The 26,298-nt window shown below is 34.2% G+C and overlaps 1 protein-coding gene and 17 non-coding genes across 18 annotated transcripts; 1 reads left to right on the top strand and 17 right to left on the bottom strand.

Moving 5' to 3' along the window:
- Nucleotides 1-591: 591 nt before the first annotated feature.
- On the bottom strand, nt 592-674 carry Trnal-uaa (transfer RNA leucine (anticodon UAA)). The gene has a single exon. It is a non-coding gene; the product is annotated as a tRNA-Leu (tRNA).
- A 611-nt stretch (nt 675-1,285) lies between these two features.
- Trnal-uaa (transfer RNA leucine (anticodon UAA)) lies at nt 1,286-1,368 on the bottom strand. Its single transcript has one exon. It is a non-coding gene; the product is annotated as a tRNA-Leu (tRNA).
- A 611-nt stretch (nt 1,369-1,979) lies between these two features.
- Trnal-uaa (transfer RNA leucine (anticodon UAA)) lies at nt 1,980-2,062 on the bottom strand. The gene has a single exon. It is a non-coding gene; the product is annotated as a tRNA-Leu (tRNA).
- Nucleotides 2,063-2,673: 611 nt separating this feature from the next.
- Trnal-uaa (transfer RNA leucine (anticodon UAA)) lies at nt 2,674-2,756 on the bottom strand. The gene has a single exon. It is a non-coding gene; the product is annotated as a tRNA-Leu (tRNA).
- A 611-nt stretch (nt 2,757-3,367) lies between these two features.
- On the bottom strand, nt 3,368-3,450 carry Trnal-uaa (transfer RNA leucine (anticodon UAA)). The gene has a single exon. It is a non-coding gene; the product is annotated as a tRNA-Leu (tRNA).
- Nucleotides 3,451-4,061: 611 nt separating this feature from the next.
- Nucleotides 4,062-4,144, bottom strand: Trnal-uaa (transfer RNA leucine (anticodon UAA)). The gene has a single exon. It is a non-coding gene; the product is annotated as a tRNA-Leu (tRNA).
- A 611-nt stretch (nt 4,145-4,755) lies between these two features.
- On the bottom strand, nt 4,756-4,838 carry Trnal-uaa (transfer RNA leucine (anticodon UAA)). The gene has a single exon. It is a non-coding gene; the product is annotated as a tRNA-Leu (tRNA).
- A 611-nt stretch (nt 4,839-5,449) lies between these two features.
- On the bottom strand, nt 5,450-5,532 carry Trnal-uaa (transfer RNA leucine (anticodon UAA)). Its single transcript has one exon. It is a non-coding gene; the product is annotated as a tRNA-Leu (tRNA).
- Nucleotides 5,533-6,143: 611 nt separating this feature from the next.
- Nucleotides 6,144-6,226, bottom strand: Trnal-uaa (transfer RNA leucine (anticodon UAA)). Its single transcript has one exon. It is a non-coding gene; the product is annotated as a tRNA-Leu (tRNA).
- A 611-nt stretch (nt 6,227-6,837) lies between these two features.
- On the bottom strand, nt 6,838-6,920 carry Trnal-uaa (transfer RNA leucine (anticodon UAA)). Its single transcript has one exon. It is a non-coding gene; the product is annotated as a tRNA-Leu (tRNA).
- Nucleotides 6,921-7,531: 611 nt separating this feature from the next.
- Trnal-uaa (transfer RNA leucine (anticodon UAA)) lies at nt 7,532-7,614 on the bottom strand. Its single transcript has one exon. It is a non-coding gene; the product is annotated as a tRNA-Leu (tRNA).
- A 611-nt stretch (nt 7,615-8,225) lies between these two features.
- On the bottom strand, nt 8,226-8,308 carry Trnal-uaa (transfer RNA leucine (anticodon UAA)). The gene has a single exon. It is a non-coding gene; the product is annotated as a tRNA-Leu (tRNA).
- Nucleotides 8,309-8,919: 611 nt separating this feature from the next.
- Trnal-uaa (transfer RNA leucine (anticodon UAA)) lies at nt 8,920-9,002 on the bottom strand. Its single transcript has one exon. It is a non-coding gene; the product is annotated as a tRNA-Leu (tRNA).
- A 611-nt stretch (nt 9,003-9,613) lies between these two features.
- Nucleotides 9,614-9,696, bottom strand: Trnal-uaa (transfer RNA leucine (anticodon UAA)). The gene has a single exon. It is a non-coding gene; the product is annotated as a tRNA-Leu (tRNA).
- A 611-nt stretch (nt 9,697-10,307) lies between these two features.
- On the bottom strand, nt 10,308-10,390 carry Trnal-uaa (transfer RNA leucine (anticodon UAA)). Its single transcript has one exon. It is a non-coding gene; the product is annotated as a tRNA-Leu (tRNA).
- A 611-nt stretch (nt 10,391-11,001) lies between these two features.
- Trnal-uaa (transfer RNA leucine (anticodon UAA)) lies at nt 11,002-11,084 on the bottom strand. Its single transcript has one exon. It is a non-coding gene; the product is annotated as a tRNA-Leu (tRNA).
- Nucleotides 11,085-11,695: 611 nt separating this feature from the next.
- Nucleotides 11,696-11,778, bottom strand: Trnal-uaa (transfer RNA leucine (anticodon UAA)). The gene has a single exon. It is a non-coding gene; the product is annotated as a tRNA-Leu (tRNA).
- A 6,040-nt stretch (nt 11,779-17,818) lies between these two features.
- LOC134723050 (short-chain collagen C4-like) lies at nt 17,819-25,780 on the top strand. The gene is made up of 4 exons (XM_063586685.1): nt 17,819-17,850; nt 19,632-19,657; nt 20,292-20,357; nt 25,305-25,780. Exons 1-4 carry the CDS (start codon nt 17,819-17,821, stop codon nt 25,778-25,780), a joined length of 600 nt encoding a protein of 199 aa, XP_063442755.1.
- Nucleotides 25,781-26,298: the final 518 nt, after the last annotated feature.

Raw genomic sequence — 26,298 nt, 5'->3', positions numbered from 1 at the left:
ATGGTTACATGAATCTATAGCTACTTATCACAATGTTCGCATTTCATTTGTAAGTCGCAATAGTGTAGATCAAATACCGCAAACGAAAAATAATCAAATAGACAGCCTTTTCACCGAAAATCCCGTGCAATTCAACTGATTTCATGCTGAAACATTCAATTAAGTTAAACTTGACGTTTAGCCAACCCGAGTACCGTTACTGGAAGAATTTTCATAATTGTACATAAAGAGCGATAAAAAAAGTTTATTATCTCATAAACGATCATTTGACTGATCATCGAGAAAAAAAATCAATTCGCATCACGGAAACAATTTTTCATAAAAAAAATGTTTTCCTTTTCATAAAATGTACTGCATGGGCATATAATATTTGCTTACAGTCATTTTTAGCGTTACTCCTGATTGCAGTTGCGCTATTAGAAAAAATACTGCGGTTACAATTTAAAGCATTACTTACTGTTCTAGCAGCAACTGTAGATCTATATTTCGGAACTTTGATTCATTGCTTATTCGATATTTTAAGGAGCTGCACTTGCGTACCATTCACTCAGTTTCAGGAAAGATGTTAATTTGGTGTAATAAAAATAAGACTAGTGCGGGTGGGGTTCGAACCCACGCGGACATACGTCCATTGGAACTTAAGTCCAACGCCTTAACCACTCGGCCACCACACTGTTACGAATGGGGATCTTAAATGGTTACATGAATCTATAGCTACTTATCACAATGTTCGCATTTCATTTGTAAGTCGCAATAGTGTAGATCAAATACCGCAAACGAAAAATAATCAAATAGACAGCCTTTTCACCGAAAATCCCGTGCAATTCAACTGATTTCATGCTGAAACATTCAATTAAGTTAAACTTGACGTTTAGCCAACCCGAGTACCGTTACTGGAAGAATTTTCATAATTGTACATAAAGAGCGATAAAAAAAGTTTATTATCTCATAAACGATCATTTGACTGATCATCGAGAAAAAAAATCAATTCGCATCACGGAAACAATTTTTCATAAAAAAATGTTTTCCTTTTCATAAAATGTACTGCATGGGCATATAATATTTGCTTACAGTCATTTTTAGCGTTACTCCTGATTGCAGTTGCGCTATTAGAAAAAATACTGCGGTTACAATTTAAAGCATTACTTACTGTTCTAGCAGCAACTGTAGATCTATATTTCGGAACTTTGATTTCATTGCTTATTCGATATTTTAAGGAGCTGCACTTGCGTACCATTCACTCAGTTTCAGGAAAGATGTTAATTTGGTGTAATAAAAATAAGACTAGTGCGGGTGGGGTTCGAACCCACGCGGACATACGTCCATTGGAACTTAAGTCCAACGCCTTAACCACTCGGCCACCACACTGTTACGAATGGGGATCTTAAATGGTTACATGAATCTATAGCTACTTATCACAATGTTCGCATTTCATTTGTAAGTCGCAATAGTGTAGATCAAATACCGCAAACGAAAAATAATCAAATAGACAGCCTTTTCACCGAAAATCCCGTGCAATTCAACTGATTTCATGCTGAAACATTCAATTAAGTTAAACTTGACGTTTAGCCAACCCGAGTACCGTTACTGGAAGAATTTTCATAATTGTACATAAAGAGCGATAAAAAAAGTTTATTATCTCATAAACGATCATTTGACTGATCATCGAGAAAAAAAATCAATTCGCATCACGGAAACAATTTTTCATAAAAAAATGTTTTCCTTTTCATAAAATGTACTGCATGGGCATATAATATTTGCTTACAGTCATTTTTAGCGTTACTCCTGATTGCAGTTGCGCTATTAGAAAAAATACTGCGGTTACAATTTAAAGCATTACTTACTGTTCTAGCAGCAACTGTAGATCTATATTTCGGAACTTTGATTTCATTGCTTATTCGATATTTTAAGGAGCTGCACTTGCGTACCATTCACTCAGTTTCAGGAAAGATGTTAATTTGGTGTAATAAAAATAAGACTAGTGCGGGTGGGGTTCGAACCCACGCGGACATACGTCCATTGGAACTTAAGTCCAACGCCTTAACCACTCGGCCACCACACTGTTACGAATGGGGATCTTAAATGGTTACATGAATCTATAGCTACTTATCACAATGTTCGCATTTCATTTGTAAGTCGCAATAGTGTAGATCAAATACCGCAAACGAAAAATAATCAAATAGACAGCCTTTTCACCGAAAATCCCGTGCAATTCAACTGATTTCATGCTGAAACATTCAATTAAGTTAAACTTGACGTTTAGCCAACCCGAGTACCGTTACTGGAAGAATTTTCATAATTGTACATAAAGAGCGATAAAAAAAGTTTATTATCTCATAAACGATCATTTGACTGATCATCGAGAAAAAAAATCAATTCGCATCACGGAAACAATTTTTCATAAAAAAATGTTTTCCTTTTCATAAAATGTACTGCATGGGCATATAATATTTGCTTACAGTCATTTTTAGCGTTACTCCTGATTGCAGTTGCGCTATTAGAAAAAATACTGCGGTTACAATTTAAAGCATTACTTACTGTTCTAGCAGCAACTGTAGATCTATATTTCGGAACTTTGATTTCATTGCTTATTCGATATTTTAAGGAGCTGCACTTGCGTACCATTCACTCAGTTTCAGGAAAGATGTTAATTTGGTGTAATAAAAATAAGACTAGTGCGGGTGGGGTTCGAACCCACGCGGACATACGTCCATTGGAACTTAAGTCCAACGCCTTAACCACTCGGCCACCACACTGTTACGAATGGGGATCTTAAATGGTTACATGAATCTATAGCTACTTATCACAATGTTCGCATTTCATTTGTAAGTCGCAATAGTGTAGATCAAATACCGCAAACGAAAAATAATCAAATAGACAGCCTTTTCACCGAAAATCCCGTGCAATTCAACTGATTTCATGCTGAAACATTCAATTAAGTTAAACTTGACGTTTAGCCAACCCGAGTACCGTTACTGGAAGAATTTTCATAATTGTACATAAAGAGCGATAAAAAAAGTTTATTATCTCATAAACGATCATTTGACTGATCATCGAGAAAAAAAATCAATTCGCATCACGGAAACAATTTTTCATAAAAAAATGTTTTCCTTTTCATAAAATGTACTGCATGGGCATATAATATTTGCTTACAGTCATTTTTAGCGTTACTCCTGATTGCAGTTGCGCTATTAGAAAAAATACTGCGGTTACAATTTAAAGCATTACTTACTGTTCTAGCAGCAACTGTAGATCTATATTTCGGAACTTTGATTTCATTGCTTATTCGATATTTTAAGGAGCTGCACTTGCGTACCATTCACTCAGTTTCAGGAAAGATGTTAATTTGGTGTAATAAAAATAAGACTAGTGCGGGTGGGGTTCGAACCCACGCGGACATACGTCCATTGGAACTTAAGTCCAACGCCTTAACCACTCGGCCACCACACTGTTACGAATGGGGATCTTAAATGGTTACATGAATCTATAGCTACTTATCACAATGTTCGCATTTCATTTGTAAGTCGCAATAGTGTAGATCAAATACCGCAAACGAAAAATAATCAAATAGACAGCCTTTTCACCGAAAATCCCGTGCAATTCAACTGATTTCATGCTGAAACATTCAATTAAGTTAAACTTGACGTTTAGCCAACCCGAGTACCGTTACTGGAAGAATTTTCATAATTGTACATAAAGAGCGATAAAAAAAGTTTATTATCTCATAAACGATCATTTGACTGATCATCGAGAAAAAAAATCAATTCGCATCACGGAAACAATTTTTCATAAAAAAATGTTTTCCTTTTCATAAAATGTACTGCATGGGCATATAATATTTGCTTACAGTCATTTTTAGCGTTACTCCTGATTGCAGTTGCGCTATTAGAAAAAATACTGCGGTTACAATTTAAAGCATTACTTACTGTTCTAGCAGCAACTGTAGATCTATATTTCGGAACTTTGATTTCATTGCTTATTCGATATTTTAAGGAGCTGCACTTGCGTACCATTCACTCAGTTTCAGGAAAGATGTTAATTTGGTGTAATAAAAATAAGACTAGTGCGGGTGGGGTTCGAACCCACGCGGACATACGTCCATTGGAACTTAAGTCCAACGCCTTAACCACTCGGCCACCACACTGTTACGAATGGGGATCTTAAATGGTTACATGAATCTATAGCTACTTATCACAATGTTCGCATTTCATTTGTAAGTCGCAATAGTGTAGATCAAATACCGCAAACGAAAAATAATCAAATAGACAGCCTTTTCACCGAAAATCCCGTGCAATTCAACTGATTTCATGCTGAAACATTCAATTAAGTTAAACTTGACGTTTAGCCAACCCGAGTACCGTTACTGGAAGAATTTTCATAATTGTACATAAAGAGCGATAAAAAAAGTTTATTATCTCATAAACGATCATTTGACTGATCATCGAGAAAAAAAATCAATTCGCATCACGGAAACAATTTTTCATAAAAAAATGTTTTCCTTTTCATAAAATGTACTGCATGGGCATATAATATTTGCTTACAGTCATTTTTAGCGTTACTCCTGATTGCAGTTGCGCTATTAGAAAAAATACTGCGGTTACAATTTAAAGCATTACTTACTGTTCTAGCAGCAACTGTAGATCTATATTTCGGAACTTTGATTTCATTGCTTATTCGATATTTTAAGGAGCTGCACTTGCGTACCATTCACTCAGTTTCAGGAAAGATGTTAATTTGGTGTAATAAAAATAAGACTAGTGCGGGTGGGGTTCGAACCCACGCGGACATACGTCCATTGGAACTTAAGTCCAACGCCTTAACCACTCGGCCACCACACTGTTACGAATGGGGATCTTAAATGGTTACATGAATCTATAGCTACTTATCACAATGTTCGCATTTCATTTGTAAGTCGCAATAGTGTAGATCAAATACCGCAAACGAAAAATAATCAAATAGACAGCCTTTTCACCGAAAATCCCGTGCAATTCAACTGATTTCATGCTGAAACATTCAATTAAGTTAAACTTGACGTTTAGCCAACCCGAGTACCGTTACTGGAAGAATTTTCATAATTGTACATAAAGAGCGATAAAAAAAGTTTATTATCTCATAAACGATCATTTGACTGATCATCGAGAAAAAAAATCAATTCGCATCACGGAAACAATTTTTCATAAAAAAATGTTTTCCTTTTCATAAAATGTACTGCATGGGCATATAATATTTGCTTACAGTCATTTTTAGCGTTACTCCTGATTGCAGTTGCGCTATTAGAAAAAATACTGCGGTTACAATTTAAAGCATTACTTACTGTTCTAGCAGCAACTGTAGATCTATATTTCGGAACTTTGATTTCATTGCTTATTCGATATTTTAAGGAGCTGCACTTGCGTACCATTCACTCAGTTTCAGGAAAGATGTTAATTTGGTGTAATAAAAATAAGACTAGTGCGGGTGGGGTTCGAACCCACGCGGACATACGTCCATTGGAACTTAAGTCCAACGCCTTAACCACTCGGCCACCACACTGTTACGAATGGGGATCTTAAATGGTTACATGAATCTATAGCTACTTATCACAATGTTCGCATTTCATTTGTAAGTCGCAATAGTGTAGATCAAATACCGCAAACGAAAAATAATCAAATAGACAGCCTTTTCACCGAAAATCCCGTGCAATTCAACTGATTTCATGCTGAAACATTCAATTAAGTTAAACTTGACGTTTAGCCAACCCGAGTACCGTTACTGGAAGAATTTTCATAATTGTACATAAAGAGCGATAAAAAAAGTTTATTATCTCATAAACGATCATTTGACTGATCATCGAGAAAAAAAATCAATTCGCATCACGGAAACAATTTTTCATAAAAAAATGTTTTCCTTTTCATAAAATGTACTGCATGGGCATATAATATTTGCTTACAGTCATTTTTAGCGTTACTCCTGATTGCAGTTGCGCTATTAGAAAAAATACTGCGGTTACAATTTAAAGCATTACTTACTGTTCTAGCAGCAACTGTAGATCTATATTTCGGAACTTTGATTTCATTGCTTATTCGATATTTTAAGGAGCTGCACTTGCGTACCATTCACTCAGTTTCAGGAAAGATGTTAATTTGGTGTAATAAAAATAAGACTAGTGCGGGTGGGGTTCGAACCCACGCGGACATACGTCCATTGGAACTTAAGTCCAACGCCTTAACCACTCGGCCACCACACTGTTACGAATGGGGATCTTAAATGGTTACATGAATCTATAGCTACTTATCACAATGTTCGCATTTCATTTGTAAGTCGCAATAGTGTAGATCAAATACCGCAAACGAAAAATAATCAAATAGACAGCCTTTTCACCGAAAATCCCGTGCAATTCAACTGATTTCATGCTGAAACATTCAATTAAGTTAAACTTGACGTTTAGCCAACCCGAGTACCGTTACTGGAAGAATTTTCATAATTGTACATAAAGAGCGATAAAAAAAGTTTATTATCTCATAAACGATCATTTGACTGATCATCGAGAAAAAAAATCAATTCGCATCACGGAAACAATTTTTCATAAAAAAATGTTTTCCTTTTCATAAAATGTACTGCATGGGCATATAATATTTGCTTACAGTCATTTTTAGCGTTACTCCTGATTGCAGTTGCGCTATTAGAAAAAATACTGCGGTTACAATTTAAAGCATTACTTACTGTTCTAGCAGCAACTGTAGATCTATATTTCGGAACTTTGATTTCATTGCTTATTCGATATTTTAAGGAGCTGCACTTGCGTACCATTCACTCAGTTTCAGGAAAGATGTTAATTTGGTGTAATAAAAATAAGACTAGTGCGGGTGGGGTTCGAACCCACGCGGACATACGTCCATTGGAACTTAAGTCCAACGCCTTAACCACTCGGCCACCACACTGTTACGAATGGGGATCTTAAATGGTTACATGAATCTATAGCTACTTATCACAATGTTCGCATTTCATTTGTAAGTCGCAATAGTGTAGATCAAATACCGCAAACGAAAAATAATCAAATAGACAGCCTTTTCACCGAAAATCCCGTGCAATTCAACTGATTTCATGCTGAAACATTCAATTAAGTTAAACTTGACGTTTAGCCAACCCGAGTACCGTTACTGGAAGAATTTTCATAATTGTACATAAAGAGCGATAAAAAAAGTTTATTATCTCATAAACGATCATTTGACTGATCATCGAGAAAAAAAATCAATTCGCATCACGGAAACAATTTTTCATAAAAAAATGTTTTCCTTTTCATAAAATGTACTGCATGGGCATATAATATTTGCTTACAGTCATTTTTAGCGTTACTCCTGATTGCAGTTGCGCTATTAGAAAAAATACTGCGGTTACAATTTAAAGCATTACTTACTGTTCTAGCAGCAACTGTAGATCTATATTTCGGAACTTTGATTTCATTGCTTATTCGATATTTTAAGGAGCTGCACTTGCGTACCATTCACTCAGTTTCAGGAAAGATGTTAATTTGGTGTAATAAAAATAAGACTAGTGCGGGTGGGGTTCGAACCCACGCGGACATACGTCCATTGGAACTTAAGTCCAACGCCTTAACCACTCGGCCACCACACTGTTACGAATGGGGATCTTAAATGGTTACATGAATCTATAGCTACTTATCACAATGTTCGCATTTCATTTGTAAGTCGCAATAGTGTAGATCAAATACCGCAAACGAAAAATAATCAAATAGACAGCCTTTTCACCGAAAATCCCGTGCAATTCAACTGATTTCATGCTGAAACATTCAATTAAGTTAAACTTGACGTTTAGCCAACCCGAGTACCGTTACTGGAAGAATTTTCATAATTGTACATAAAGAGCGATAAAAAAAGTTTATTATCTCATAAACGATCATTTGACTGATCATCGAGAAAAAAAATCAATTCGCATCACGGAAACAATTTTTCATAAAAAAATGTTTTCCTTTTCATAAAATGTACTGCATGGGCATATAATATTTGCTTACAGTCATTTTTAGCGTTACTCCTGATTGCAGTTGCGCTATTAGAAAAAATACTGCGGTTACAATTTAAAGCATTACTTACTGTTCTAGCAGCAACTGTAGATCTATATTTCGGAACTTTGATTTCATTGCTTATTCGATATTTTAAGGAGCTGCACTTGCGTACCATTCACTCAGTTTCAGGAAAGATGTTAATTTGGTGTAATAAAAATAAGACTAGTGCGGGTGGGGTTCGAACCCACGCGGACATACGTCCATTGGAACTTAAGTCCAACGCCTTAACCACTCGGCCACCACACTGTTACGAATGGGGATCTTAAATGGTTACATGAATCTATAGCTACTTATCACAATGTTCGCATTTCATTTGTAAGTCGCAATAGTGTAGATCAAATACCGCAAACGAAAAATAATCAAATAGACAGCCTTTTCACCGAAAATCCCGTGCAATTCAACTGATTTCATGCTGAAACATTCAATTAAGTTAAACTTGACGTTTAGCCAACCCGAGTACCGTTACTGGAAGAATTTTCATAATTGTACATAAAGAGCGATAAAAAAAGTTTATTATCTCATAAACGATCATTTGACTGATCATCGAGAAAAAAAATCAATTCGCATCACGGAAACAATTTTTCATAAAAAAATGTTTTCCTTTTCATAAAATGTACTGCATGGGCATATAATATTTGCTTACAGTCATTTTTAGCGTTACTCCTGATTGCAGTTGCGCTATTAGAAAAAATACTGCGGTTACAATTTAAAGCATTACTTACTGTTCTAGCAGCAACTGTAGATCTATATTTCGGAACTTTGATTTCATTGCTTATTCGATATTTTAAGGAGCTGCACTTGCGTACCATTCACTCAGTTTCAGGAAAGATGTTAATTTGGTGTAATAAAAATAAGACTAGTGCGGGTGGGGTTCGAACCCACGCGGACATACGTCCATTGGAACTTAAGTCCAACGCCTTAACCACTCGGCCACCACACTGTTACGAATGGGGATCTTAAATGGTTACATGAATCTATAGCTACTTATCACAATGTTCGCATTTCATTTGTAAGTCGCAATAGTGTAGATCAAATACCGCAAACGAAAAATAATCAAATAGACAGCCTTTTCACCGAAAATCCCGTGCAATTCAACTGATTTCATGCTGAAACATTCAATTAAGTTAAACTTGACGTTTAGCCAACCCGAGTACCGTTACTGGAAGAATTTTCATAATTGTACATAAAGAGCGATAAAAAAAGTTTATTATCTCATAAACGATCATTTGACTGATCATCGAGAAAAAAAATCAATTCGCATCACGGAAACAATTTTTCATAAAAAAATGTTTTCCTTTTCATAAAATGTACTGCATGGGCATATAATATTTGCTTACAGTCATTTTTAGCGTTACTCCTGATTGCAGTTGCGCTATTAGAAAAAATACTGCGGTTACAATTTAAAGCATTACTTACTGTTCTAGCAGCAACTGTAGATCTATATTTCGGAACTTTGATTTCATTGCTTATTCGATATTTTAAGGAGCTGCACTTGCGTACCATTCACTCAGTTTCAGGAAAGATGTTAATTTGGTGTAATAAAAATAAGACTAGTGCGGGTGGGGTTCGAACCCACGCGGACATACGTCCATTGGAACTTAAGTCCAACGCCTTAACCACTCGGCCACCACACTGTTACGAATGGGGATCTTAAATGGTTACATGAATCTATAGCTACTTATCACAATGTTCGCATTTCATTTGTAAGTCGCAATAGTGTAGATCAAATACCGCAAACGAAAAATAATCAAATAGACAGCCTTTTCACCGAAAATCCCGTGCAATTCAACTGATTTCATGCTGAAACATTCAATTAAGTTAAACTTGACGTTTAGCCAACCCGAGTACCGTTACTGGAAGAATTTTCATAATTGTACATAAAGAGCGATAAAAAAAGTTTATTATCTCATAAACGATCATTTGACTGATCATCGAGAAAAAAAATCAATTCGCATCACGGAAACAATTTTTCATAAAAAAATGTTTTCCTTTTCATAAAATGTACTGCATGGGCATATAATATTTGCTTACAGTCATTTTTAGCGTTACTCCTGATTGCAGTTGCGCTATTAGAAAAAATACTGCGGTTACAATTTAAAGCATTACTTACTGTTCTAGCAGCAACTGTAGATCTATATTTCGGAACTTTGATTTCATTGCTTATTCGATATTTTAAGGAGCTGCACTTGCGTACCATTCACTCAGTTTCAGGAAAGATGTTAATTTGGTGTAATAAAAATAAGACTAGTGCGGGTGGGGTTCGAACCCACGCGGACATACGTCCATTGGAACTTAAGTCCAACGCCTTAACCACTCGGCCACCACACTGTTACGAATGGGGATCTTAAATGGTTACATGAATCTATAGCTACTTATCACAATGTTCGCATTTCATTTGTAAGTCGCAATAGTGTAGATCAAATACCGCAAACGAAAAATAATCAAATAGACAGCCTTTTCACCGAAAATCCCGTGCAATTCAACTGATTTCATGCTGAAACATTCAATTAAGTTAAACTTGACGTTTAGCCAACCCGAGTACCGTTACTGGAAGAATTTTCATAATTGTACATAAAGAGCGATAAAAAAAGTTTATTATCTCATAAACGATCATTTGACTGATCATCGAGAAAAAAAATCAATTCGCATCACGGAAACAATTTTTCATAAAAAAATGTTTTCCTTTTCATAAAATGTACTGCATGGGCATATAATATTTGCTTACAGTCATTTTTAGCGTTACTCCTGATTGCAGTTGCGCTATTAGAAAAAATACTGCGGTTACAATTTAAAGCATTACTTACTGTTCTAGCAGCAACTGTAGATCTATATTTCGGAACTTTGATTTCATTGCTTATTCGATATTTTAAGGAGCTGCACTTGCGTACCATTCACTCAGTTTCAGGAAAGATGTTAATTTGGTGTAATAAAAATAAGACTAGTGCGGGTGGGGTTCGAACCCACGCGGACATACGTCCATTGGAACTTAAGTCCAACGCCTTAACCACTCGGCCACCACACTGTTACGAATGGGGATCTTAAATGGTTACATGAATCTATAGCTACTTATCACAATGTTCGCATTTCATTTGTAAGTCGCAATAGTGTAGATCAAATACCGCAAACGAAAAATAATCAAATAGACAGCCTTTTCACCGAAAATCCCGTGCAATTCAACTGATTTCATGCTGAAACATTCAATTAAGTTAAACTTGACGTTTAGCCAACCCGAGTACCGTTACTGGAAGAATTTTCATAATTGTACATAAAGAGCGATAAAAAAAGTTTATTATCTCATAAACGATCATTTGACTGATCATCGAGAAAAAAAATCAATTCGCATCACGGAAACAATTTTTCATAAAAAAATGTTTTCCTTTTCATAAAATGTACTGCATGGGCATATAATATTTGCTTACAGTCATTTTTAGCGTTACTCCTGATTGCAGTTGCGCTATTAGAAAAAATACTGCGGTTACAATTTAAAGCATTACTTACTGTTCTAGCAGCAACTGTAGATCTATATTTCGGAACTTTGATTTCATTGCTTATTCGATATTTTAAGGAGCTGCACTTGCGTACCATTCACTCAGTTTCAGGAAAGATGTTAATTTGGTGTAATAAAAATAAGACTAGTGCGGGTGGGGTTCGAACCCACGCGGACATACGTCCATTGGAACTTAAGTCCAACGCCTTAACCACTCGGCCACCACACTGTTACGAATGGGGATCTTAAATGGTTACATGAATCTATAGCTACTTATCACAATGTTCGCATTTCATTTGTAAGTCGCAATAGTGTAGATCAAATACCGCAAACGAAAAATAATCAAATAGACAGCCTTTTCACCGAAAATCCCGTGCAAATAAAATGTATTTTAAAGCAACACTTTATGAGATGACTAATCATATCTTAAATGAGATATAAAAAAACTGGTTCCCAGAACGTTAGGTGTACCAAGACAGGTACCTCAGATCTGACAAACAGACAAAACGTACCCGTTTTTAAAAACTTCATGCAATATTTTTGTGATTTAAAATTATCAGTCCAAAGTGTTCTACAATGACCAACAGTCAATCCGCTTTCATTTGATACCCAAATTACCTAAATATTCTGCATATTTTGAAAGTTACACCCATGCGTAGGAACTATTTTGTGTTAAATATGTACTACTTTCTGGTATGTGCTTTCTGGCCGGGCCCGAATTTTACTTACCAACACCAACATAAAATCTGACTTGCAATTTGCGTAGGTATTTCAATAATATTAGTACCGTTTGTTTGTCATAGGCAATTATACTTAAAAACTTACAACGCTTAGACATACATCAAAGTAATACAAAACCATTAAAAGTAACTACATGATGATTATTAAAGGCATTGTAATGACGAACGGGTTTTAGATAATCAAGCGGGAATCTTTCAAACCAGTCAATTAAAGCTATTATATCTAATAAACTACAATTTCGAAATAAATGTTGGTCGCTTGAATTTTTGCGTTTTCATTTTATAGATTTCTTTAATTTTGATAATTAAAATTAGTTTAAAACTGAAAATGATTTTAAAATCGATCGTATATCACTATTTTATAACAATCAATAAATAAACTATCAATAAGCGTATCATTTACAACATATCTTAGTGTCAAAACAACTAAATTTTGTCATTTTCTACAATGGACATGCTTTTTTTCTATAATATAATTTAAAAACCTAAGGCTTATATTACTGAAATGGCTCCACCACAGTTACAGCTGCAGAGTTCAGTGAAAAACAACCCGGAACGTTCCAAGAACAATTGAGTTTCAAAAATAATAGAAGTTCCAGGCAAAATGCTACTATGAGTGTCATTATCTCTTTTCCAGCACCATTCATAATAACATTATTATATTGAAATGCTGTTTACTTGCAAAATGGTTATGGCGTGCATCATTTACTTTATCATTACTGCTGGATTTGTCGTCAATAAGGGCCCCAAATTCCTCAGTTATGGAAGTTTTATCGCAGCGTTTGTCACTCTATCCAGTAGTTGTTTGAGATGCGGTAATACTTCAGTTGACACTTTTAGGAATTTTTGGTCCTCAATGCTCTTCAACTTCATAGTTTCAATGATTGTATGCCCTGAACTTCTCCAAGTTTAAACTAACACTAATTTTCTTAACAACCCCTACCTAGAATGAAGAGTTACCACAGATTTCACCATACACAATTTGCACATGTAAATTTACAGGTTCAACGCACCATTTTTTTTCTCATAAAACGCCCTATACAAAATCAGGAAAATGGCCATTGTTACATTAAAGTTCGTTTCTGTGTGTGTTACATTTCGGTGATGTGTCTCTGTTGTGTCGTAGTTCTTTTATATTTGAAACGTTCCCTCGATCAGCGTTAGTTTGTAACCCGGATCTGTTTTTTCTCTGTGGATTTATGAATTTTAAACAGTGGTAAACTACTGTTGCCTTCATTTATTTCCCCTGGGGTCGCAAATTTCCTAAATTATTCTGCTGTTTCTAGCAATTTGGAATATTAAGTACATATTTAAGATAGAACACACTATTGTAAGTTTTGTTGAGATATTTTTGTATTTTTCATGCCATGGTGACAAAAAAAGGCATATTTAGGTGTTACAGCTTACTTTTGGGTTATCGACAGGACACAAAACACCCATAGATAATATTCAGGAAGGATCTATGAGTTTCAATGACTGCAAAGAGTAAATATAAGAACTTCTTAATAATATAACTTACATGTATGCAAATATTATGAATTATTTTACATTCAGGACATTAGGTAAACTATGCATACTGAAGAACTATGAATCTATGCTGAGTCATCATATTTCAAGCCCAGGGTTCTATCAATCTTCATGAAATATTTATAAAACTTCATATTTGAGTTAATTTCTTTAAAATCTGTTTTGTTAAATTCTGAATGTTCTTTTTTTTCACCAAATATAGATACATCACGGTACATAAATCCCAACGACAATCACACCAGTATCAGTGTCTATTATAGTAATATAATCATTCTGTCATCTATAATTACTGTATGATAGATATACAAAAACAAACGTGTGCCAGCCTCCTTGTGAGTGAAGGGAAGGGTACAATCTAGTCAACATCGACTGCTTTATTCTGGAGAACATTCTCTTCAATAGTGACAGTAATTTTGCTTTCTGTTTTTACTATAAAAAAGTTTTGTTTTCATCACGTCGAAGACAAGTTTCTCGTAACCTTGACGGTCCACCATGTCCTGTATATTTTTTTCTGGGGCCAGCCAGCCTATCGATGTTTCTTTTTTGTTCCAACTTTTACGCTGTCGACGTACTACATATCAAAGACAACACCAATTCGGGAATAGCATCACGCGAAAGATTTGGTATTATGTAGATTTCCCATCAGTAAAATCAGAAAAAAACGTCTGGATAGTCCTGCTTGTTTGCAATTGCCAATCATGTACATTATATAAACTGTTTCTTTATCTGGCATATCTATAACACCTTTTAACATGGGCACCAACTAAGATTTTATCCCCAAAATAAATGAAACTCGTTTGTGATAATGATGGAGGAAAGTTATGTTGGTTTTGAAGAAATTTGACATTGACTACTTTGACATGAAATGAATAACATAGTGAATTTTGTGTTTACGCCAGACGTGCATTTCGTCTACAAAAGACTCATCAGTGACGCTCGAATACGTTTCGGTGTTATACTTTTTTTTCAGACTGTCAGGTTATAGTGATTTGGATGAGAATTGTCTCATTGGCACTCATACTTCACCTTCTTATATATAATTTATCATCACTGGTATCAAAATTTCTTTTTAAGAAAACAGAGCGCATTCTTGTTCATTCCTTAAAGGTCAAAATAAACCTCTCTTAATTATTTACAAGCCATACAATTACCCTGTGTAACCTATTGATGATACCAATTTGGCTGTTTCATTATCAATGCATTTTTTTTTTTTATTTCAAACATAAATGTTGGATGATACTTCTTGACAGGAATAACCTGTTCCTGAAAGTTAATTCTCATTTTTAAAGGAATATCCTATTTCTGAAACATTGATACGTATTCTTTTCGTTTAGTCAAAAATAAATCTTTATATACATCATGAGTTTCGTCTTGACATTTTTGTTTTTGTTTGTTTTCTGATTCAACATTTCCATTAGCAGTCGAAAATTCTTCAACTAGTCTACTTTCCTCTGGATCCGCAACATTCCTCACCTCGGAACTGAAGGATTTTCAGTTTAACCGATAGCATGTGGCAATCACATTTGGTGAGTGATTTGTTTTGTTCATCTGCTTGGTTAATCATAAATGCTTGAAAAGTGCTGGCATTATTTTCAAACGGAAAAATTCCCCGAAGACAATTTAGAATAAAAAGCTTAGGTTATTGTGTCTATGGCAAGCATATTATAAGGGTGGACATACACCCAATCACCATACTCAATAGAAAGGATAAAAGATAAAGAAATATTTGATAATGATAGTTCCTTTAGAAGGATACTCTAGAAATGCGCTTCATACACAACCAATTCATAACTTTTAACTCACATGTGTGTATAATGTCAAAGTATCAATTATAAAAACTGAAAAAAAATATTCAGATTCTATTTTCATTTACCGTCTTAATTTAAAATAAAATTATCAACAAATATGAAATACTTTAGAACAATGATGATAAAATTTAAAGCACGAAAGATAAGGCTTTGGGAAATAAAACTTCTGTCAACTTGTAGATTTTAAACATGTTGCACTATGCATTGTTTATTTTTGCTGTAGTTTTTGGTGAAGACCATAAACGAATTCTACTAAATGACAATGATGGGCTATACGCAAAGTTTCGTCAAATGGAGCTAAAACTTCAAAATCTTGAAAGACAGATGATTACGAGGATGCAAAAAGGTATTTTGTCTTTTTACTGTTTAGTATATCAGAAGATATTTCACTAATTTCATAAAATGTTATTTATCAGAATATTCTCAAGGGGCACTATATGTCAAATTCGTGTTCACCGATTTGACTAAAATTCTTATATTTGAATTATGATTATGTAAAACATTTTTCAAAACTATTAAATAAACAGTTCACAGGTCATGAGCTCGATTATTTGTAGGTTCGTATCGTGGTTATTTTAGTCTAGACGCCATCTTAATAACTATCAAGTTGATACCCACACACCTTCCATGGCATATAAATAAAGGCAACAGTAGTATACCGCTGCTCGAAACTCATAAATCGATTGAGAAAAAAATCCGGGTTACAATTTAAAACTAAGGGAAACGCATCAAATATAAGAGGAGAACAACGACAAAACAGACACACACCATTAAAATGTAACACACACAGAAACGAACTATAATAAAATAATGGTCATTTTCTGGACTTGGTACAGGACATTTTAAGAAAAAATAGTGGGTTGAACCTGGTTTTGTGCATGCTAAACCTCCCGCTTTAATGGAATTGTTGAATATACTAGAAAATACACAATAACATCAAAATGACAACATTCCATGACATGACTACAGTACAAATAAAGGGGAGAACATATAGGACAGAGAAACATACGAATAATAGCTAACAAAAGGTATCAAACTTTTGTATCTGGGCGTCACCAGTAAGTCTTGTGTGGACAAAATGCACTTCTAGGGTATTAAATATAAACCTTTTGTTAGCTATTATTCGTGTGTTTCTTTGTCAATTGTGTTTCCTTATTAATTTGTATTGTTGTCATGTAATGTAGTGTTGTCAGTTTAATGTTATATTTCACATTGCCATAAAAGAGGAAGGTTTGGCATTCCACAAAACCAGGTTCAACCCACCATTTTTTTCCTTTCAAAAATGCGCTGTACCAAGTCAGGAATATAGTCATTGTTAAATTATAGTTCGTTTCTGTGGGTGTTACATTTTAACGTTTTGTTTCTTTTGTGTCATTTGTTACCCCTTATATTTGAGTGTGAATTCACATTATTATAAGACGTGTCACGGTACTTTTCTATCCCAAATTCATGTATTTAGTTTTGATGTTATATTTGTTATTCGCATCTGATTTTGTCCAATGCTTAGTTCGTTTCTGTGTGTGTTACATTTTAATGTTTTGTCGTCATTTTCTCGTATTTAATGCGTTCCCCTCGGTTTTGGTTTATGACCCGGATTTGTTTTTGTCTATCGATTTTTGAGTTTTAAACATCGGTATACTACTGTTGCCTTTATATGCCCTTCTTTTTAGATAGTACTGGGTTGTTAACACTTCTTTTCAGATTGTTTTTTTCTCCTTTTAAGTATATCCATATATCATATATCATCGGGAAGAGGTTTAAACATTTTCTATGTCGATAACGAATCGATATCGTATCGCTGTTGTCGATATAAACGATATCGAAGTCTTGTTTGTTCAAACATTTTTTAATTCAGAAATTTTCGATATCGACGATATCGACAGTATATATTTTCATAATATCTTCATTCGATCTTATTTAGTCTTGGACATGTATGAAATGAAGGGGGTGATTAATTATCTTTACCATAACATACGAATAAAACAGAAAAGACGTTAAGACAGTTGAAAAATGAGAATAACAAATATAATATCACAACTAAATACATCAATTTGGGATTGAAAAGTACCGTGACACGTTTTATAGCAATGCGAATTCACACTCAGCAAAACAGTCACTATCGTGAATAAGTCATATTCGGTTATTAAAAGATCAGACAACGCAATGACAAACTACAATCTAACACGTGGTAAAAATGGCCTTAGTTAGTTTGGACAGAGACACATCGTATGTGATGGTGTCCGTAAAATTTACGGAGTGTCATTTTTAATTTGTCCTCCTTCTAACTTTGTTGGAGCAGTTTCTGCGTAAGGAGCACACTACTGTATATTAAGTCCGTATAGTGTGAACAAGCACGAGAAAAAACATATCAATTGAGATATGTTAACACCATACGAAGGGGCAGAGGGTATGTTACTGCTGAGAAATAAGAAATTTATAATTGCGAAGTTGAAATCGTCCCGTTTATCATAGATTTTCGTGTGAAGTCGTCCATCTGTGTCAATATTGAGGAAAAGATCAAGGTATGAAACAGTCCTTCTAGTATCAGTTGTATCCTTAATTTCAAATTATAAGCGATACAAAAAACATAAATATAGATATGAATAGATTAAGCAACTTGTGCAATTAGATTTTTAATGGTATGTTTAATTTCATATTATAGATTAAAACTATATGTTGATCATCGTTTTAACCTGTAGCAGAATTTTGTTTTGAGGATCGAATCAGTCAATAAATGATTTACTTTTGTTTCAATTTAAATGTTGACATTCTGTTCCTTTGAATAATTTTATATGCACAATCTTGCGTTATCCATGTCTAGCTAAATGGTTACATTGAAGTTCACATGAATACGGTTTCAATGTGGTCGAACATTTCACTTGCGAGTGAAAAAATCATCATCAATGTTTTTTAGCTTATTTTGACAAAATTGAACCATACTGGCTGCTCAAAGCGAACAATTATTTCACTATTTCACTTTCATTAATGATTGACAAAATCATACTTTAGATTTGTTACATAACTCATAGCTAGTACTCCTTTAAATTCTATATAGTGGCCTCAAGAATAAACTTTGAAGAAGATTCAAAATTATTAAAAAGAATGTGAAATTAATAATTTATTTTATTGTTTTTCCCGTATGTATTTTTGATATTTGTTAATAATACACATAGCTGTACATATAGTAGTTACAAATTTTAAAAAGTAGTAAATGAAATATTTTAGTATGTTTATTTTCCTAACTTTGTTTCTTCGATTCTATTTTGTTAGTTTTTACCTATTTTATTTTCAATTCAAAACGTTGTTCTGTGTTTTTGTTTTTGTTCCTGTTGGTCTTGGTGCATTGTTTATAAATTTTGTTTTGTTTATAAGATTTTAAGATTAAAGAAGTTATCAGAATTTCAATGCTAATTAATTGTGAACCACAAACTGCCCGACTTGTTTTTGAATTGTAACGAGTTACAACGAATGACTATAATTAGTAAAGACCTATTGAAACAACATCTGATACAAAAATGTATAAATTTATACTGGCTCTCTATAATGACGACTACAGTTTTTACACTAAAGAGATGCAGCTTGCTGAACTGATTTCAAATAAAGCCATAATAAACACTATCCTTTTCTGGATCTTGATATCTTTATCCATAAACCAGAAGCTAGATACCTAAATTTACGATACAAGGGATGATTTTTTTTTATATCCTATTGTTTTTGACATTTTTACTCTATGAGTATGTTTGTTTTGTTCATGCATCGTTGACAATGTAACGGAATTTGATACGACTGTCAAACAAGTGAGAGGTTTAGCTAGCTATAAAACCAGGTTCAATCCATCATTTTCTACATTAGAAAATGCCTGTACCAAGTCAGGAATATGACAGTCGTTATCCATTCGTTTGATGTGTTTGGACTTTTGATTTTGCCTTTTGATTTTTGATTTTCCTTTTTGAATTTTTCTCGGAGTTTAGTATTTTTGTGTTTTTACTTTTTGTTACTTATTGTAGTGTGTTTCCATTGTCACACTCTTATGGTAAATATATATTTCAATTTGCTAGAGTCACTCTAGTACGTAAAAACCCATCTGATTTGAACGAAAGAAATCTCTGTATTTCAAAAAAGATTTTCATTCGTAAATATAAATCAATGTGCATACATTATATACGTTTTGTCAGGTTAATAAAGATGATATTATTTGGAATTAAGATTTGTTCGCTCAACGGGTCTTTGTGTCGGCAAACGATTTAAGTTATTCTCGTTTATTTTATGGTGGTACGACACTAAATTTTTGTCATATTTTTTTTCTTTTAAGTTTTAAGTAATTTGTACTTGAATCTAAATCTTAGACGTCACTCCAATTAAACGAACTCGCCATACGAATAGGCCGACTGAATATGCTCATCAAGAAGACAAAACTTAAAAGAATAAGAAAGTTGTCTCAGTTGAAATAAAGGTTGACATGAAAAAAGAAAACATTAAAAATATTTAATTTCGAAAAACAATGACTTTTATTTTTCATTAGTTTTCAAACGAAACGTCTGGAATGAAAAGAAACTAATGCAATAAAGTTTGGAATGTGTTTGTTATGCGTTAATGATGCCTTCAACTCAAAAGGAATCCTGATTAATAATTTCAGGCTAACAAATTGTAATTTTTATTTATTTTAGGCGCAATTTACACTAGATGGGGACGAAAAACCTGTCCTGGAAATGGAACTGAATTAGCTTACACAGGTATTTTCTAATTTTACATTGGTGTCGGAAAACGGTTTTATATCGATCAACACCAGTCTTTAAAATAAGGTCAAATGTTCAGCTGAATGTTACTTAAGCCCCGGTAACAACAGATCGTACGATTTTTTGTCGTGGAAGATCTCGAGAATAGTTGTCATGGCATTGTCGTGCAAAATGTCAGAAAGTATTTCGAGTGGTCATCTTAGCAACGACATGCCCACGATGGTTCCACGAAGGGTAGACGACAGATAATAAAGAATTGTAATTGTACTGTAGTGGGTTTGTCGCAAGTCAGTCGTTCGACAGTCGTGCAACAGGCGTACGATAATCGTGAGTTGCTCGGGGTTATTTGTCAGGTTTTTATGTCGTGGGGAGCGCGTTTCACTATCGTGTCGCTGTCGTGCCACTATCGTATGACTGTCATGAAACTGTCCTACGACTGTCGCACAACAGTCGATGTTCACTCGTGCGTTTGACCCTGAACTACTAGTATATTAAGAAGGCCCGCTATATTCCATTTGTCTTTGCTTTCAATATTGTTCAGTGTCATTATTCATAAGTTTGGTCCGAGTAAACGACGTTTTTCGTACTCTTTTAATTTATATTTAAATATAACTGTTCATCGAATTTAAACTAGGATGCCCCGAAAAGAAAAACTTACAATGTCACTATACAGTTCACGGTTTCTAATCAACGATAATTGGACCATGCTCTTGTTGGAGTCCGGCAAGGCGCCTATTCACCAGGACCAAACGTAATCGTTCTGGTGGAATAGCCATCTGTTTTTTAACGGCAGTCTGTATGTTTTTTTCAAACATTAATTCCCGCCGAATTGTATTCTTCTATATAAATCGAACATATGTTGCTTGACGAAGAACTTAGGTACCATTATCGTAAGACAGACAATCAATGTTCTGCGAGCATCGTACGACATTTTGGTATTCGTGATACAATTGGGCGACTGAATCACGGGTGTCCCAAGTCTGATAAAAACTGTTTAGTTGCCATACTGGTATAGAGAGAGGAAATACATGTTATATGCCTCACAATGTTGATCACCGCAACATGAAAAATAACGGATTAAGACAGTTCTTTTCGTCCAAATCTAACCCTTGACAGAAATTGTTGGCTCAATCAAGTTCATTCAAGCAACAAACACAATTTAACCGTTAAAAGTAAAGATTCAACTAGTTATCAATATTATTTCATATAAGATAAGAATAAGCTTATCTTAGTGAATAACAAGGTGCCACATGACATTCATAAGTTCTTTTACAATGACCAGTGGGATGTTGTTTCTGTGATAAGAGTTGTGTCCCTTTAATAAAACGCAATTGTGTTTAATTAATTATAAAATTATAACCATATTTTGTACTTATAAATTTTTCTTAAATGATGGCAGTGACTAATGGTTATCACTATGACTGGTCTTTACTTTTTTCTATAGAAATCGTACAATAACCGGAGTTTACTTAGAACAATTCAAGTTTGTGAGAATTTTTAAAAGCATGGTTCCTCAATGAAATAAACATGATTAATATTGAAGAACCAGTCATTATTGTGATACATGGACTGGCCGTAGGACAGTGGTATCGACTTCGACAAAGATAATGACATCGCCTATGGCTTAGTTATTATTGTTTTCTTAGTCAGTACCAATGTCTTGTGGACAGTTTATATATGACGATAATGACCAGATTTTCAAAAACTATCATTTAACAATAATACTGGAATAAAGCAATTACAAGTATTTCAAACATATCTATTTATAGTGGATAAGGAAGCACGTTATTGCAACTTTTATTAACAAAGTTATATTATACATAACTGAAGTTTACTTTTATTACACAAAACCAGGTTCAACCCACTTTTTTTTCCTTCAAAAATGTCCTGTACCAAGTCAGGAATATGACCATTGTTAAATTATAGTTCGTTTCCTTTGTGTGTTAAATTTTAACGTAGTGTTTCCGTTGTGTCGTTTGTTTTTTCTTATTTTTTAGTGTAAATTCACGTTACTATAAGACGTGTCAAGTTACTTATCTATCCCAAATTCATGTATTTGTTTTGATGTTATATTTGTTATTCTCATAGGATTTTGTCTAATGCTTGGTCCGTTTATGTGTGTGCTACATTTTAATGTTGTGTCGTTGTTCTCCTCTTATATTTAATGCGTTTCCCTCAGTTTTAGTTTGTTACTCCGAATTTGTTTTTTGTCCATGGATTTATGAGTTTTGAACAGCGGTATACTACTGTTGCCTTAATTTATCAATATCTTTCCACATTAAAGGTGCGGCATTAGTCTGCTTTTTTTTTTATCAAAATCTACAAGGGTGTCTTTTACGTGCAAGACATATGACTCTCTCTTAACACGGGTCAACAATTTACCGTCGCTTTCTAGCGGACTGTCATCGTTTCTCACGACCATTTTCGCAAATGATGTTAAGGGAGAGCCGAAAATTCAGTCCCTGAAATGTTCTCCATGGAACGGTGATCGAACAAGACTTTGTGTTAGTAGTCCAAAAGTTGAGGAGGGGGATGCAATTAGGACACACATTCCTTAAAAACAAACAAACATCCTTTTCAATTAAGTTGCAGAAATTAAATTTCATCTAATATGGGAAATTAATTTCTCACCTTCGTCTATGAGATTCGAAGATACAATTTTCTTGATATTGGTTTGTACACTGGCAGCTTTTACAAATACACCACTCGAAAAATAGGTCAACATAGTCTTATATTAATATTTAACACTACTATTAACAAAGTGAGTGAAAAAAAATCTAGTCTGTATTCGTTAAGAAATAAAGTGTCGAGATAACATATAATCGTATGCCAATTCCGTCACTTTAAGCAAAATTAGAAGGTTATCATATTTTAGTCTGTCATTTTTGTCTTCACATATGTCTATTCCCTCACTTCAACATATAGTTGTTTTCACCATAAGCAATCCATCAAGAAACAATGTTATGTTATATCTGTAGGACTCGGAACCGCGATGGTACTCTGAACCGCGATGGTCACGCTGAAGTGCGATGGTCTACGCTGAAGTGCGATGGTGACATTGTGACGTTAACTTGTTGATATTTACGCTGAAGTGCGATGGTGGTTACGCTGTAGTGCGATGGCCAACCTAAGAATGTGTTCAAAAGCAAAATGTATGAGCTGTTTCATTAAAATAACACCATTAAGATTTGACAAAATAAGCTGCTAGCCTCTAATTTGGAAGATGGTTTAATATCTGTTTAGATCATACCAAGGACTTTTATTTTTGTTTTAATCTAATTTTCCAATTCTCCTTTTAGCACGCAAGAGTAAAGAATAAGGTTTTCAAGTTAAAAATTAAAAAAAAAAGATTTAGCGTGTAGGTTTTTATAATAGTACTTAGAAGTGTCAATATCATTTACAGAGGCGAATTAAGGGGGGCAGGGGACCCGATCCTCCTTTTCTGTGGCTTATATAGGGAATCACTGAAGCATGACTGGAGCGGACCCCCTCTTAAGCAGTCAGCGGGCCCCCGCTTGTGGAAATTTCTGGATCCGCCACTGATTTACTTAAATATTATGATAAAACTTAGTAATTGTTCACAATAATTCTTCATCAATTCATACATACCTGATGACGAAACAGTATCCACGAAGTAAAATACCGCCAAGTAAATCTATGCTTCACTAATAGAGAGGCTTGTCAATTATTTTACGAAAAATAAATTTGAGGATAATCAATTGGGAAGTACAAATAGGGTTTAGTCAGGTTAATTAATGTCTAACATGTTGTAGACCATCAACACTGAAACCATAAACAAATAAGACTAGAGCGATTGTGTTCTTTCAAAACTAAATTTATCTCGGGAATAAAACAACATTATATGAACTTTTTTTATAGATTTGCCCATATAAAATCATGTGCCGATTACGTAAAGATAAATTAAGATTAGTATACTGTATTTGTCGTACAAAAATTTTGCGAAATAATTCAGAATACTGGTTAGCCCATTTGGTGACCAAGTTCCTTTTTTAACCGCTTTTTTGCCTAAAATGTTTAAACATATGTTTTTAACCTCAACATGTAATGCTTAAAACTGTTCGGAATCGTTCGTTTCATTCCCCCTTACTTTCCTTTATTAGCATGAAACCTTATTCTACAAAACCTATTTTCCTGCCTTCGAATCCATGTTGAATTTTGAAAAAGTCACATTATTCAAACGTCATACACAAAACCATCGCACATCAGCGAAAAGGACCATCGTACTTCGGCGTGGACCATCGCACTTCAGCGTGACCATCGCACTTCAGCGTCCCCATCGCACCTCCGAGTCCTACATATCTATTTGGATTCGCTTAATTATTTCATGTTATTTTAGTTTGTTTTTTTGTCTCTTTTTCAATTAGTTTGGTAGGGAAAAAAACACCAACTTTTAAGTCCATTTTTTCTATTGTATGATTGCGTTGATACACTTTGAATCACTAACATGTATCTAAAATGTGTACAAATCTTAATAATAAGATAATACCAACGTACACGGTAGTGTGAATTAAAAAATGTTATATTTCCCCAAATTAATAATCTACTTTACCAGTCTCTGAGGAAAATTATATCTAAACTATTAGGGAAAACATATTGTTAGTTAGTGGCGATTTGATATCTAATTAAGGCTCAATGAATAAAGTAAGTTGTGATATAGAGCATTTATTAATTTAAACAAACAACCACCACTGCTGTATTAAAGTTAAACAATGTCAAAGATTTAAGAATTTAAGCCAACAACGAGTAGTTGCTCGAAAAATTTACGAAAGTACCAATGGAAATAAAAAAGGGTTAAGGACTGATAGAACGTGAAACGTGAATTCGAACCCATCAAAATATTTGTGAACGTCCAATAAAAATTGTCGTCCTAGACCAGTTGTTTAAGAAAAGCATTGTTACAGCATCAACTTTTGTTTCTTCTAGGTATAGCAGGTGGCGGTGAACACCTACAAAGGGGTGCAGCATCAGAATACATTTGTCTTCCTAAAGACCCAAACTTAATAACAAACAGTAAGATACAAAATCCTTACGGAGAGGCTTCTTACTTGTATGGAGCAGAATATGAAGATAACGTGTTTGGTCCGAAACTTCTGCAAAATGATGTGCCATGTGCTGTATGTTACACACCTCATCAATCTGTTATTTTGATGATCCCTGGTAAAACCACGTGTTATGGTGGATGGAAACCCGAATATTTTGGAAAACTTGCAGGTGGAAGTAATACTCAACCAGCAGCTTCACAGTTTGTCTGCCTTGACAGCCATCCGGAAACTATGTATAATGGGATAGCAAACAAAAATGGTAAATTGTTTTATGCCGTCAAAGCACGTTGCGGTTCACTTCCTTGTCCTCCTTATACCAACAATGCTTTGATGACATGCGTTGTTTGTTCTAAATAAGACTGTTTACAAATATTGTTTTAATAAATCTAAAAGAAATTTGAAAAAAAAAGATTGCAAATACATGATAAAAACTGTGCTGTAATAGCATGTTGACGTTTTTTTCATTATCTACCATTTATCAATACTTCTTTGTTGGCATACATTGTTTGCTCGAAATACTCATCTTTTTAGACTTTATCAAATAGATTGGATTTCTATAATGCTTAAATAGATTGTGCAATGGATTTAACATAGATTGTCTAATTCTAAAAGAGTGACGAAAGATATCATAGTAACAAACAACCTCGTAAATCGAAAATATACTGACAACACCATGGCTTAAGACAAACAGACAAATGGGACAACATCACTAGTGCGCCTCGAAATGAGGAACTCAAAAGTCACGTATAAGGAAAAAATCTCTTTGTAGTGATATTGGACATGTTTCTATTTTTAACAAATGACTGAACTTAATTATTTGTGGTGATTAGGAAAGTAAAGTAACATAGAATAAATGTGTAAAAACTATGGAGCTA

The sequence above is a fragment of the Mytilus trossulus genome, chromosome 6 (assembly GCF_036588685.1).
Source record: "Mytilus trossulus isolate FHL-02 chromosome 6, PNRI_Mtr1.1.1.hap1, whole genome shotgun sequence".
NCBI lineage: Eukaryota > Metazoa > Mollusca > Bivalvia > Mytilida > Mytilidae > Mytilus > Mytilus trossulus.
The sequence above is the reverse complement of the archived record's forward strand: the minus strand, read 5'-3'. Positions and strand labels throughout refer to the sequence as shown.